The 15221-nt window shown below is 31.0% G+C and overlaps 1 protein-coding gene and 1 pseudogene across 1 annotated transcript; one reads left to right on the top strand and one right to left on the bottom strand.

Moving 5' to 3' along the window:
* The window catches only part of LOC127092855 (uncharacterized), a 28528-nt pseudogene extending 21477 nt beyond the window's left edge, over positions 1-7051 (top strand).
* Positions 7052-8662: 1611 nt separating this feature from the next.
* On the bottom strand, positions 8663-14993 carry LOC127117736 (uncharacterized). The gene is made up of 13 exons (XM_051047846.1): positions 14504-14993; positions 14263-14404; positions 13896-13978; positions 13600-13659; positions 13292-13504; positions 13077-13205; positions 11958-12656; positions 11427-11619; positions 11122-11315; positions 10766-10870; positions 9799-9938; positions 9219-9497; positions 8663-9132 (listed from the first exon to the last, which is right to left on the bottom strand). The coding sequence occupies exons 1-13, from the start codon at positions 14879-14881 to the stop codon at positions 8868-8870; spliced, it is 2880 nt and encodes a 959-aa protein (XP_050903803.1). The 5' UTR covers positions 14882-14993; the 3' UTR covers positions 8663-8867.
* Positions 14994-15221: the final 228 nt, after the last annotated feature.

Below are 15221 nucleotides of genomic sequence, written 5' to 3' on the forward strand. Positions count from 1 at the left end.
AATATAACATAGGAAATAATCAATATAAAAAAGATCATTTTGTACAAAATTTTATTCATATTTACAAATAATTATATTTATTCTTTTTATAATCAAAATAATATTCTTCATATTGTTGGTAAATTACAAATAATAAACGTAGATATTAGATGACTATAATCAATATTTATTAAAATTAATGCATCACCATGTAGCATATATTATACTATATGAAGGCCATTAATTAAAGTATTAAAATAAATTCATTTGAATCATAAAAAATTAATTTAGTTTATCTAAAAAAATGTTTATTTATGATACTAATAAATAAACTGAATCTTGATAAAATATTTACAATAAACTACAATTAATTTTTTTTCTTTTTTTGGAGAACCACTAATATATTTAAAGTTGTTCACAAATTAAATTCAATAATGAAAATAATAAATATTTAACTTTTTTTGTTATTACTCTAAATTTAAAATTACATATTAATAAAAATATGTTATTTTATTTCACATGAACAAAAAAAATCATATAATATTGTATCCCAAGTATTAATAGCACATAATAAAATGTTACAAAAATTAATTTTATTCCCTTTAAAAATAAAAATAAATCTGTCACTAATAATCAAAAAGAGTCAACTATTTTTAAGACAAAAAACCTAATAAATCATTATAAAAAGGTATTGAAAACATTAATGTTATAAAAAATATCGGCATAATTAAAAGAACAAATGTTGATAAAATATTACAATAAACTATATTAATAATCAAAAAGATATAAAAAAAATATTGTTTATGGGGACGAAAAAGTCATAAATGATTGTAAAAATTGAAAAAATTATGTCATAAAAATTATTTCCATCATTGAATTTTTTTATAAAAACTAAATAATAAATAATTTAATTTTTTATTATTAATATTATTATTTAAAATATAAAAAATGCGTATGAATAATAAATATATTATTTTATTTCTTATCATAAAAAAAATTAATACATATAATATTTTATCCCAAATATTAATAGTACTTAATAAAATGTTACACAAATAAAATATTTTATTTTTATAAGTAGTTTATTAAATACGTGTATTATTATTATTATAAACATTTAAATCATTTAAAAAAAATAAAACTCATGAAATAATGGCAATAAATATAATAGACTATTTTTTAAATTATGAAATAAAATCGATGAATGGATGGACTTGAGTTACATATTTTATTGAATAAAATAATAATATTTTATAATATTTTAAGGTTCATTATAACTCACAACTCATACATTTTAAAACGGATTGATAATGTTGTTTATATACAATTTCATCATAATTAAGAATTCAATTGGATTCTAATTGCATTATAATTTAGAAATAATATTCATTTATTATTATGACAATCACCATTTGCATTATATTATTATTATTATTATTATTATTATTATTATTATTATTATTATAAATATTCATATCAGTTTAGTTATATATTATTATTATTATAAATATTCATATAACTAAATGACGGTCGTGGTATAGCCAACGTTGAAGTAAGTCGTCAACTTCATTCGTCCTTAAAGACTAAGCCAAGTACCAATAATAATATCAGATCAAAAAGGATATCAAGCATAAACATTACCAAATTAGGAGTTAACTTATCTAAGAGGTTTGACAATACATTTGCTGCAACAACATCAAACCAAGATCCAATACCAGAATTGCAATTCAATGAGCTTTTTGCATCTGATAGTGGAGACGATAATATGAATGATGAATCTGACGGTATATTCTTAATTATTTTTCATTTGAGTTAATTTGTTTATGATATGTCATAGAATATTACAATATTCTTAACACAATAAATGTTATGTCAAAAGGTTACAGTTCAGCAACAAATTCAAGTTTTGATGAAGATGAAATGTCTAATGGAACAGATGCTATGGAAACTTTTGAAATTACATCAGGTATTTTAAAATGATTTACTATAAATAATATTTTATTATTATGAAATACAACTCATTTAACATATGAATTAAATACTATTAATGATCAGGAGGGTATTATGATATAGGGGATCCTGTCATTGAATGTCAATATTGTGGTGCAAATATGTGGTATTCGGAAAGGAAAAACAAATGTTGTCATGCGTCCAATCCTAAATTTTCCATGTGTTGTGGATCAGGAAAAGTTCAGTTACCTCTGTTAAAACTCGCTCCTAAAGTTCTACAACATCTGTTGTTTGACAACGAATCATGTGAATCAAAAAATTTCCAACAACAAATTCGAATGTACAACGTTATGTTTGCATTTACATCTCCCGGTGCGAAAGTGGACAATCGATTTAACAACGGTAGATGCCCTCCCAATTTTCGTATCCAAGGTCAATCATGTCACCGAATAGGAAGCATGTTACCGATGTCAGGTCAAAATCCACGATTTGCACAACTATATGTTTATGACACTGAGAATGAAATTGAAAACAGAATGCATGGATTCAGGTTAGATATCTATTATTTTCCAAACTTTAAATTTATTTATTTAAGAAACTTGCAATAAACTGTTTCAACTCTTTTCATTATAGGTCAAAAAGTGGAGTTGATGTTAATATTGTGAGAAAACTATCTGAAATGTTATATGAACATAATGTTCATGCACAATCATTTCGCATGGCAAGGGACAGACTTTGTGAAGAAGGTGTTTCTGATTTAAAACTTCGTTTAATATCTGAACGAAGAAATGATGGAAGGATATATAATCAACCAACTGTATCCGAAGTAGCTGCTTTAATTGTTGGAGATGTCGACGCTGCAGAAAAAAGAGACATTATAGTGCAAAAACAATGTGGCGAACTTCAAAGGATAGATGAGTATCATACCAGTTATTTAGGATATCAGTACCCATTATTATTTCCATATGGTGAGGATGGATATAGACCTAATGTGAGGCACCGTGATAAAGGGACAAATATTCGCCACTTCACAGACATAACACAGTCAGAACAGAACAATAAAGATATTCCTTGGGAAGAAGCAACAAAGCGAAATCGACTTACAATAAGAGAGTGGTTGGCCTTTAGAATTCAATCAAGATCTAATGAAGCACAAACATTGTTGCGATCAAGGAGACTTTATCAACAATTTTTGGTAGATGGTTTTACAATGATGGAATCAGAAAGACTTAGGTGGCTTCGAAAGAATCAGTCAAAACTGAGGGTTGGCAAGTATCACAATTTGAATGAATATAATTCAAATGGAGAAACGCACGGGTCAAACACAGGTAAGAGGGTTGTGCTACCTTCTTCATACGTTGGTAGTCGTAGATATATGGATCAACTATACTTTGACGGAATGGCAATATGCAGCTATGTCGGATTTCCAGATTTTTTCATTACATTCACATGTAACCCCAACTGGCCTGAAATTCAGCGTTTGCTTGGTTCTGTTCATCTAAAAGCATCAGATTGTCCTGACATCATTTCAAGAGTCTTTAAAATAAAATTTGATGAGCTTTTGTCTGATCTCACAAAGAAAAGTCTATTGGGGAAAGTTCTTGCATGTGAGTAACTTATTCCATATTCAATTAATCGTATTGTTATTTTCAAATTTATCATTCGTGTGATGACTATTGTATATATTTTATATATTTATTTTTATAGATATGTATACAATTGAGTTTCAAAAGAGAGAATTACCACATGCTCACATCTTAATTTTCCTCCATCCATCTAACAAATATCCAACTCCAAGTGATATTGATCGCATTATTTCAGCTGAAATACCTGACCAAGATACCAATGAAGAGTTGTATAATTTGGTTAAAACTCACATGATTCATGGCCCGTGTGGATTTGCAAATCGATCTTCACCGTGCATGAAAGATGGAAAATGTTCTAAATATTTTCCAAAACAGTTTCAGCCCGAAACAATTGTTGATCAAGATGGGTTTCCGGTATATAGAAGAAGGGACAATGGACATACAGTTCTTAAGAATGGAATTCAAGTCGATAACCGGAATGTTGTTTCATACAATGCAAAGTTGTTGACAAAGTACCAAGCTCACATAAACATGGAATGGTGCAATCAAAGTACATCGATTAAGTACTTATTCAAGTACATCAACAAAGGTTACGACAGAATCACCGCTGCCATTGTACCGAATGATGATGGAACTTCCAACCAGCCGCAGAATATTGATGAGATCAAACAGTATATTAATTGTAGGTACGTTTCTAATATATCACTTGAAATATGATGTCATGCAATTTATCTATTTCAACTAAAAGTGTGCAATTTTTCTTTACATGCATGGTGTAGAAAATTTTATATGTACACTGTTTTGACTATATGTGTTATAATAAAATTTATATATTCTGTCTACAATAATCATTCTATTAATTTTAAATCCATTGCCTTTCATTATATTATTTGTAGGTACGTTTCTCCGAGTGAAGCATCTTGGAGGATATTCTCCTTTCCAATCCATGGTAGAAAACCAGCTGTTGAGAGACTGTACTTTCATTGTGAAGGTCAAAATTCGGTATATTACACTGATTTTGATCGTATCAATACAGTTCTGGAAAAACCAAGTGTAACTGAATCGATGTTTACATCATGGTTCGAAGCAAATTGCAAGTATCCTGAAGCACAAAATTTAACTTACAACAAATTTGTTTATGTTAAGAAAAAAAGAGAATGGAAACCCCGTCAAAAAGGTTACACAATTGGTAGGCTTATATGGGTTCCTCCAACAACTGGCGAATTGTACTATCTTAGATTGATGTTCACACATGTCAAAGGCCCCCGCAGTTATAATGATATAAAAACAGTGAATAACGTAAAATATGATACTTTCCGGGATGCCTGTTTTGCTATGGGTTTTATCGGCGATGATAGAGAATTCATTGCAGCTATTAAAGAGGCAAATCATTGGGGTTCAGGTCAATATTTGAGATTACTATTTGTTCACATGTTATTATCAGGCAGCATTAACAGGCCAAGACATGTATGGAGTAAAACATGTCATCTCTTAGCTGATGGAATACTATATGCTCAACAGCGAATTGCAAACAATAGAGGTATTATTTTTCCTATATTGTGAATTTTTATTATATTTATTTGTTTGATTCTTAAAAGTAAATTTATTTTATAGTTTACACTTATAATTACTATTGTGTAAAGGTTTGAGGTTGTCGGATGAAGAGATAATGAATTTAACATTAATTGAGATTGAACGAAATCTTCAAAGGAAGAGCCGAAGTCTAAAGGAATTTGCTGGAATGCCTTATCCAAGTGGATATGTGGTTGAGCAGTTGGGAAATAAGCTCATATACGAAGAGCGGAGTTACAATCCAGCCGAACAATTGCAAGAATACAATAATTTGTTCTTAAATCTTACAGGTAAATATGTTAAATGTTTGTAAGTTTTGTCATAATTTTATAAAGTTAACTTTTAAAGTATGATTTTATCTTACAATTTTTTTTAATGTATAATTAATTTATTCACTGCATGTTTGCTATGTATTTTTTTAAAATTAGATGAGCAAAGAGGTGTATTCAAGCGAATAATGGAATCAGTAAACAATCAACAAGGAGGCGTATTTTTTTTGTATGGATACGGTGGCACAGGGAAAACCTACATGTGGAGAACTCTAGCTTCCTACATAAGATCAAAGAAACAAATTTGTTTAACTGTTGCTTCATCGGGCATAGCTTCACTACTACTTCCAGGAGGTCGAACGACTCATTCAATGTTCAAGATTCCAATACCTACAATGGAGTCTTCTACATGTAATATCGACAAAGGTAGTGATCGTGCAAAGCTACTAAAAATGGCAAAGTTGATAATTTGGGATGAAGCTCCAATGGCACACAGATTTTGTTTTGAAGCGTTTGATAAAATCCTTAAAAACATAATGGGGCGTTCCAATTGTTCTGACAAATTATTCGGAGGGAAAGTAATTGTATTTGGTGGAGATTTTCGGCAAATATTACCAGTTGTACCAAGGGGCAGCCGTTCAGATATAGTACATTCTACAATAAATTCATCATACATCTGGGATCATTGTGTTGTGCTGAAGCTTACAAAGAACATGCGACTCCAACAAGCCGACAATACTTCAAGTACATCTGAATTAGAATTGTTTTCTAATTGGATATTAAAAGTTGGCGATGGGAAATTGGAAGAACCTAACGATGGTTACACGGATATTCCTATTCCAAATGATTTCTTAATTTCTAACTATGATGATCCACTAGAAGCCATTGTTAGTGAAACATATCCAAATTTTCTTAACAATTACAAGAATCCAGAATTTTTGCAATCAAGAGCTATATTGGCATGAACAATTGAAACGGTTGACATCATAAATCAATACGTTTTTGGATTCATACCAGGTATGCGTTATCCATTGTAAACATATTTATAGATACATTCATATATTTATATGTACTAACATAGATTTATAATAATAAAATTTCAAAAAATTTCCCAAAGGTGAAGAAAAGGAATATTTAAGTTCAAATTCTGTAGACACTTTTGACGGTGAAGGAAATGAAGCTTTTGATGTTTTGACCCCGGAATTTTTGAATACACTTACAACTTCCGGTCTACCTAACCACAAGATTAAATTGAAGATTGGGACCCCTATTATGTTGCTTCGAAACATTGATCAACCTGAAGGTCTCTGCAATGGAACAAGGCTTATAGTTACAAGATTGGCAAACCACGTTATCGAGGCAAAGATTATATCTGGAAAGAATATTGGAGGGGTTATCTATATTCCAAGAATGGATATGACTCCAACACAATCTCCGTGGCCATTCAAAATGACTAGAAGGCAATTTCCCATAACTATATATTATGCTATGACAATTAACAAATCTCAAGGTCAGTAATTGGATTATGTTGGATTGTATTTGCCTAGAAGTGTATTTAGTCATGGTCAATTATATGTTGCAATATCAAGGGTCAAAAGCAAAAAAGGGCTTAAGATATTAATCCATGACAAGGATAACCATCCATTGAATTCTACAACAAACGTCGTGTTCAAAGAAGTTTTTGAAAACTTATAGAACGTAAGTTTTTCATTAGTTATATTATATCAAGAAATGTCGTTGTTTATTATTAGAATTTTATTGAATGAGTTGTATAAAATATACATTATGTTTTAACATTTGTTTATATGGATGTAATTGTTTTTTACATGGTAATGAATCATCACTTCCTAAAAGGTTACAGGCAGGTTTTGTATAAACCCAGTTTTTTAAGGACCAAAGAATTGTACGAAGTTAAATCATTTTTGTTGCTGGACTTATTTCTCACAATTTTAACTAAAATTGTGAACCTTTTGTTTCAATATCTTTTGTTGCATTAAACCTTACTGTATCAATTGCAATTAATTTCAACATTTGGTAGTATTCATTACTATATTTTAAAACAAATGAGGTTCTGGTATTTCTTTTACATGGTTTATGTATTTTGGTTAAATAATCATTTATTATGAAGGTTAATATTTGCGCTTTTATACCTCAAATTAGTAACAGATTGAAAAATTTCATCTATTACTAAATAAATATATTTTTATTTCTTATGTCCAAAATCTCAATGATAAATGGAATGTTTATTCATAACATTAACAATGGAATGTTTATTATATATCAATATACCAATGAATTGTAAAAATATTTTTGTATTATATTTTTTGATTATTTCCTTAATATAATATACAAAAAAATTAAGCAAATTATATTACTATAAATTAATAATGTTTTACTTTATTATGTCGCAAACTGAAAAAAGTTATTTGTGGAAATTTTTTGAACTCATTTATTTATTATTTAACATCCATTACATTAAAAAAAACTCTTATGCAATCAATTTGTGTACGTTGATCCAACTATATATATATATATATATATATATATATATATATATATATATATATATATATATATATATATATATATAAACAAAAAAATATATTATATTTTAATCTTTTTTAAATAAATTATTGCACTTGCGCGACCCGTACGAACGCACAGGTCCTTTACTGGTTATTTTTTTAAAAAAGTGCTTTTTAAAAAAAAAATCAAGTTTTAATTAATCAAAATGAAAAACAACAAACAAATCAAATTTGAAACAAACTATTTATAAAACAAAGTTTCTGCATTTGATTGACAAAATTTGATTTAACATGATTTAATTTATAAAAATAATTTTAATTAAAAAAGAATTAAATATAAAATATTTATATATTTAATATATGCAAAAATAAATTGAACAATAAACTTGAATGTAAGAATTACAATTTGAAACAAAAGCTATTTCTTATAATATATGTTCAGTTATCCATTTAGAGCAGCTGACTTAGCTTCAAAATTTTATAGCCTAGAATTCATACATGTCAGGATCTCAATGATTTGTTTATTATGTTTAAACTAAAAAAAATGTACTTGGTGTAAGCATTGGTAGGCTTAAAAAAAATCTTATAACAATTGTAATAACTAATAACAATCTTGTTATTATACTATTAAAATTAAAAATACATTAACTACACATACTATTCTGATTTTTTTATAAAAACAGTCAAATAAAGTGAGATTTTTATTTAGTCTCACATTCCATTCTCATCCTTCTAAAGCCTCTCATTTCCCTCCTCCAAACTTTAAACGGAACTAATGTAATCACAGGAAAACCTTAGCTCTCATCTCTTAAAATCTCTTAAAATAATGAATGGGGATATGAAGATTGTGTTCTATTCTCTTTAAACAATGTTAGTATTCATAAAAAAAGATTGCATAAAAATGATTAACAATGAATTTGAAGGCAAAAATTCCCCCACACATTGTTTTAATACATGTAGTGGGGACAGGAAAAGTATATATCAATCTATCTACTTCTCTTCTTCCCTTTTCCTAGTTGTCCAGATTTAAAAGCATGTTCTTGCTCTTGGAGGAAAGCTTTAGCCCTTCCATACTTCTCAGCTCTTGCTTTCTCTTGTAAAGACCTTTCTTTTTCCTTCACCTCAAGTAAGAAGTAGTTGTCTTTACGTAATTCACGAGCAGCCCCTTTACGTTCCCGCTTCCACAGTCTATTCAATTTTTTCAATTCAGCACGGTGATGGTCTGGATCATAATCTACACCCTTGATATAGCTGCAGAACAAGATGACATTAATTTCAGTTACCTTTATGATAAGGAAACATATTACCAAAATGACACGGGAAAAGGAAGGACTTACTTCTCCTCAAACTTGGGATTCAGTAATCTAATTGGAACTGGCTTTTGTTTCCGCATTTTAAGTGGTCGCCTCAAAGCATGATGTTCATCTGCTTTCAATTTAATCAGCTCAGCCACATCTTTAACTTTGTCTTGTAACGCAGTTGGCATATTTTTTTGTTCGGCAATCTCAAGTAATAATTTCAAAATTGGTAGAAATATCTCCGGGAATGAACTCAAGTCTTTGTAGGCATTGATATATCCTTGTAGAGTTTCAACAACAGTAACTAATACACTAGCCCTGCAATTAAAAAAAAAAATCATACTTAGCCAAGATAAAGATACATGAAACCATATGTAGTACTTGAAAACATATCACCGATCAATGCTCTGAAGATAGGCCCTCACAATATTAGCCGCATCCAGTATATATTCTGTGATCATAGGTATGATACCGAATCTAAATGAATAGCTCTTGATGGCACAACTCAAGGAACAATACTTTGCACCCTTCTATTTTTTGTTCAAATACAAAGATTGACTACAACAAATCATTGTGATAACACTTTTCTTTAATAAAAGTTGATAACAAATTAGTTTACCTGAAATCATCAGTAGTGAAGAAAGAAGAGTCTTCCGGCATGTCTATTAACTTAAAGAAATTCAGAGCATTAATCTTGTCTACTGACTCATTTATGCGCACTAGAGGCTTGAGATCTTTTAGTTCCATAAGATGATATAACTGGAAGAAAACAAACAATATTAGTATATATTGAATACAAGAACTAGGATAAAGATTTACTCAAGTGATAACATTCACATATCAATTTCACACACAAGACCATGAAAAGAATCATCTGTGAACTTAAAGGTAGGGACTAAAAGCAAAGAAATAACTTATCTATACTTCGAAGGAAAATGCATAACTTATTTACAAAATTTATCATTCAATCAGAAGTCCATATCATTAAGAATATCCTCATAGAACATAATGATATAGTGTTCCACAAGATTTAGGCATGCCCCAATAAAGTATAAAAAAATATTGACATTTCTCACAAAGCAACACCAACATGTTTGATATTTAACATTTCTTCAAAACAAACTTCCAGAAAGCTAGCTCTATTAAACATTCCAAATTCTGTTGCCAGTTAAGCCTTGCACACCCTACCTCTGCTCCTCTGTGCAACTGGTTTCTCCTTAGCACGAATGTGAATTAAGCAAGCAAATTAAAAGATCATGCCTCACTATTTGCTCCACCAAACAATGTTTTTCTACCATATGTTTTTATTTTATAGTATAGTACACTTGAGAACACACAGGAAAAAGATAAAAGGGTCATCAGTAGAAATTGTGCAGGGGTAAAAGAAATTGTGCACAAGGAAAGGAGAGTACAGTCTAGCTGAAAAGATTAAACAACAATGAATAGGACTTGCGTTAAGGAATTTAGATTCCTATGAAAGAGCTGAAGTTTCAGTCTTATTTTATTTAAGTGTAGAAGACTGTTTAAAATACGTACACCCACCAAAATAAGATTTGAACTGCAAATGATCAATGGAGAAATCATACCTGAGAATCTTCACATGAGATGTGTTTGCTTTCAGTGGTTGCCAGCAGCAAAGTTTGAATAAATATTATTGCTTCGGGACAGAATTTTTTAGACTGTTTAAATACCTGTATTTAATTTTCACTATGTGAGCAAATTGTAGGTGCAATAAATGAAAGACAGGGAAAGTTGAAGTTCAGCAATACTAAGAATGCAGAGAGTCCAAATATTATATTCATTTGTGGAAATAAATCATACAAAATGATTTACATCAAGAATTAGTAAGATGCCACTATTTCATGATAGAACTCAGACATAGTTTCATCATATCCATGTTGATTATCATACAATAAATTAACTTGCCACATGAGGTACTTACAGAAAGAAGCATTGAGCATAAGAAAGAGCCAATGGCAATATCCCGGCAAGATGTTATTGGGCAACGCATCAGATATTCACACATCAATAGTACCACCGGAGTCATAACTGGATGTCTAAAATCGGAACATGGAAATATCATGGACCACAATCGAAAGAGACACAGCGTCTTTGAAGAAGGCCAACTGCTATTTTCTGTGATAGAAGAAAAGTTTTAGATTGGGTGATGCTTAAACGTCTAACAAGTCATAGTTGATAAAAAATTAAGGCAGAGGCAGCAAATATTCAAGCTAATTTCATTCTGACCTGCGTTCTTTATACTATCAACAAATTGCTTTCTAGTGGTTTCTATTCTGCGACGAGCACATATTGCAGCAAAGTATGGGATTTCCGTACTTATCTCTACCAATGGTTTCACCAGCATATTAACTAACTCAACATTCAATGGTTTCTTATTTGTTAAAACAGCAAAATACTGCAATAAGACTCCATAAAATACCTGAAAAGAAAAGAATGATTATAAATACACTCATATAACTAGAAACAATAATCTAAAAAGAACAAAGCTATGGTTCATTTATGATATTAATATAGTTTAAAATACATAAGCTAGGTTTCATTCAAAGAACAGAGCTTGATACCAAGAAGACCCTGTATTTACACAGTTGAAAGAAGCAATTTTAGAAATTGCTTTGCAAATATAGTTTTTTCAGTAATTGAGAGCCTAAGACATTACACTTCTCATATAAAACAATAAGTGGATTCAGTAAGCATGAATAAAAGCACAAATGAGATTTGAATCAAAACAAATAGTTAATATAAAGGTAACTTTCTTACTTGCACTTTCTTTCGATTTTCTGCAGCAAGTGTGATTGCATTGCTTTTCCGGATCCGATTGATGATCAAAATAATGTCAGAATTTGAACGTTTATCCACCAGTGAACATAATTCTTCAAAGGTCTTTGGAGCTTCAATTATATAAGGAATCTCTAACACTTTTGACATCTTCTCTCCAACAACTAACTTCTTAGCATCCGAGGAATCATCATCTCCCTTTACACTTTCAACAGAATCATTTCTCTTTGCTTTTTTATGAATCCTAGAGTTTAATCCTTTTATCTCATCAAGTTCTTCTGCGGCTCTTTCTTCATCATCATCATCTTCATCTTCTGAACCAACACTGATATCATCATCATCACTTTGTTCCCAATCTTTCAAAGTAGTATCCTTTTTGTTATCGTCAAGATCGTCTCCTGTTCCTTCATCAGGATCTTCAGAGCCTTCTGAATCATCAGAATCTTCCTCATCATCATCCTCACCATCATCATCTTCACCAGAAGAATCTTCCTCATCTTTTCTCTCAAGAATCAAATCAATCAAACCCTTTTTAGTTATAGTTTCTTCATCAACAGAGAAAGAATCACCAAGGTCATCACCAGAGACAGATCGTTGTTTCTGTTTTGATGGCTTTTCTGAATCTTCATCATCTTCTTCACTTGAATCTTCAGCAGCAGTCATCCTCTTCTGCCGTAGTTCCTGAAATTATGATTTAAAGGATTAATTATGAATGGTAAAAATTAGAATGTACACAATTTTACTCCCATGTGCAGAAATCCCATTTTCATAACTATCAACCATAAACCACAAAGTTACAAGGCAGCAACCTAAATAGTTACGAAAAGTTCAAAATTTCACTCGCCTTCTACATTAGAATCTGCATTAAAATGTGAACATTAAAATGTGAACACCAAATCTGCATTACCCGAGGTAGTTCTGAGTTCATCCCAAATCATACACTTTGACCATAACAAGTAATCTAAACCATCTTAAAAGGTAGCTCGGATATACAACCAAGATTTAACGTCAGCTAATGTGCAATAATGAGTGAAAATGCTAAGAGCAATTCATTCATTGTATAATAACAAACTTACAGCTAAAAGTCAGGTTATATCATACCTCCAACTCCTCTAGACGTTCTCTTTCCTCCTGAGCAATCTCCTCTGGTGTCTTCAGTCTATCTGAAGGGCGAGCACGCATTTCAAATCCCATTTGTCTGACAAGTTGGTCATATTCATCAGGCTTTTCCTGCCATAAAGAGAAAGTTGGAATATAGGATGTTCTTATAGTAAGTTATTAGGGCAAGAAGAACCCTCATGGATAAATAATGGTACCTTTACAGATTTATCCATTGTCGGTGTAGCAGACAGGTTATCTTTATCACTTTTTTCATTTGATTTACTACTGTTCACCAGAGCATTCAAAGCTTTCCTCTTGTTTGGTTCAGTTAGAGACAACAAGGCCTCTGAATGAGCTAGAGAAGTGAAGTTCTTATCTAATTCATCCACCAGGTCGCCATCTTCTTCCTTTTCTTTTGCTTTTTGAGCCTGGAAAATATTAATTAGTGTGAAAGAAAATAAAGTGAACAAATTGCAGAAGAAAAATAAATTAACAAAGCCCTGATTAAATAACTTTTGCACACCTTGTAAAACTTGCTTTTTGCGATAATTTCATTCATCACTTCCTTCTTGGTTTTATGTCTCTGTAGGAAAGGTCACCGGTCAGAAAAAACTTCAAAGCATTCTAAATATTAAATAAAGTGACATTTGTGAAAAGTTTATCAAGGATTTGATATCAAGATTCCCTATAATCACTGAAACAGAAATAACTGGTAGATTACACAAAGCATCCATGGGGTGCATAAAACTTCCCTACACTCCAGTAATAGAAAGAAAAAAATAGTTAGGAAGACAACATTGATAGCATAAGAGGGCTTACATTTTCCCCACCATCTGCTCCACCAGTTTCCCCCGGACTCTGCATACCATGAGCATTAAGACGCTGACCCAAATCGGATCTTTCTGCAAAATCAATGGTCAACATAACTTAAGACACAAAAGTAACAAAACAAGCACATTAAGAAAACTTTAAGATAGATCAAAATAAACAGTGCAAACATAGTAAAAACATCATTAGCAGACAGAATGAGTGCTTAAGCAAGAATTCAATCCCAAAATTTCACAAATAACTAAATTCAGCAGCCCAAAACAATACACATATACATAATTAATCATCAAATTATCGTGCATCCAAAAGCTCGTTACATATTATTAGGTAAACAGAAACTAATATGAATGATACTTACTATATGTTTCATCATTATCATCTTCATCAAGCATATCATCCTCATAGTCATCCCCTCCAAGAGTATCAATTCCTTCAAACCCATCATCATCTTCTCCATCTGACAAATGATACTTGCTTTTCTTACTTTGCTTCACATTCAACTACAATTTCAGCAACCAATAATCAATTCACAAAAATTTCAAAACAAAAATAAAATCAAACAAACAAACACTAAACACCAATGGTAAACAAAGTACTACCTGACGTTCTCGCTGCGATCTCATAATAGCTTTTCCAAAATCATCAATCGATTCATCATTCTCGCCGATTCGCTTATCAACAAACTGTGAAGATTTAGTACTCTGCTCATACTCCTTAAGAAGCGTCTTCTTCCTCTTCTCGATACCGGTGGAACGAGCCAAACCCGTGCGTTTGGTTTCTCCTTTACGCTTCTGGCCTAATATGTCGAACTTCTTACGAGACCATATCGACTCGAAAGGGTTGATGTTCACCTTAGGAGCCTTTGCTTTCATCGCTACGCCTTCGGGACCTGTCTTGTTCATCTTCTTCTTCTTCGTGTTCTTGTTGTTGCTGCTGCTGCTTCCATTGGCGACGCTGCGTTTTGATGATTTCGCCATTGATGAGCTTGCTTCGGAGCTGCACGGGTGTGGGTTTAGGGTTTATCGGTGGAACTTTTTCTCTATTTGCCTATGGTTTAGGTTAGGAGATTGAGATTCACTGCACACAGAAACATTATGCAGTCATACTGTCCAATAAAATAGCCATACGATCCAATCAACGGTGTAGATCCTCGCTAGATGTGGCTTTGTTTGCAAGGCGGCTGATTCAATTGTCATTAGGTTTTATTCATTAAAAAAATAAGATTTTTTAATGCATTATTAATATTTCTTAGTCACCCTGCGATATTATTTAAGTATTTTTAGTTTTTGAAGATGCATCTTCGGACGCATTAATTTT

The sequence above is a fragment of the Lathyrus oleraceus genome, chromosome 1 (genome assembly GCF_024323335.1).
Source record: "Lathyrus oleraceus cultivar Zhongwan6 chromosome 1, CAAS_Psat_ZW6_1.0, whole genome shotgun sequence".
NCBI classification, from domain to species: Eukaryota; Viridiplantae; Streptophyta; class Magnoliopsida; order Fabales; family Fabaceae; genus Lathyrus; species Lathyrus oleraceus.

What these genes read in the sequence shown, in the direction of transcription:
- LOC127117736 (XM_051047846.1), bottom strand. Translation starts at nt 14,881, where the DNA reads ATGGCGAAATCATCAAAACGCAGCGTCGCCAATGGAAGCAGCAGCAGC. An exon ending in GAGCAGATGGTGGGGAAAAT is followed by an intron (nt 13,660 to 13,895) that starts GTAAGCCCTCTT and finishes CCTTTCCTACAG; the next exon opens with AGACATAAAACCAAGAAGGA. An exon ending in TATGCTCAATGCTTCTTTCT is followed by an intron (nt 10,871 to 11,121) that starts GTAAGTACCTCA and finishes AATTAAATACAG; the next exon opens with GTATTTAAACAGTCTAAAAA.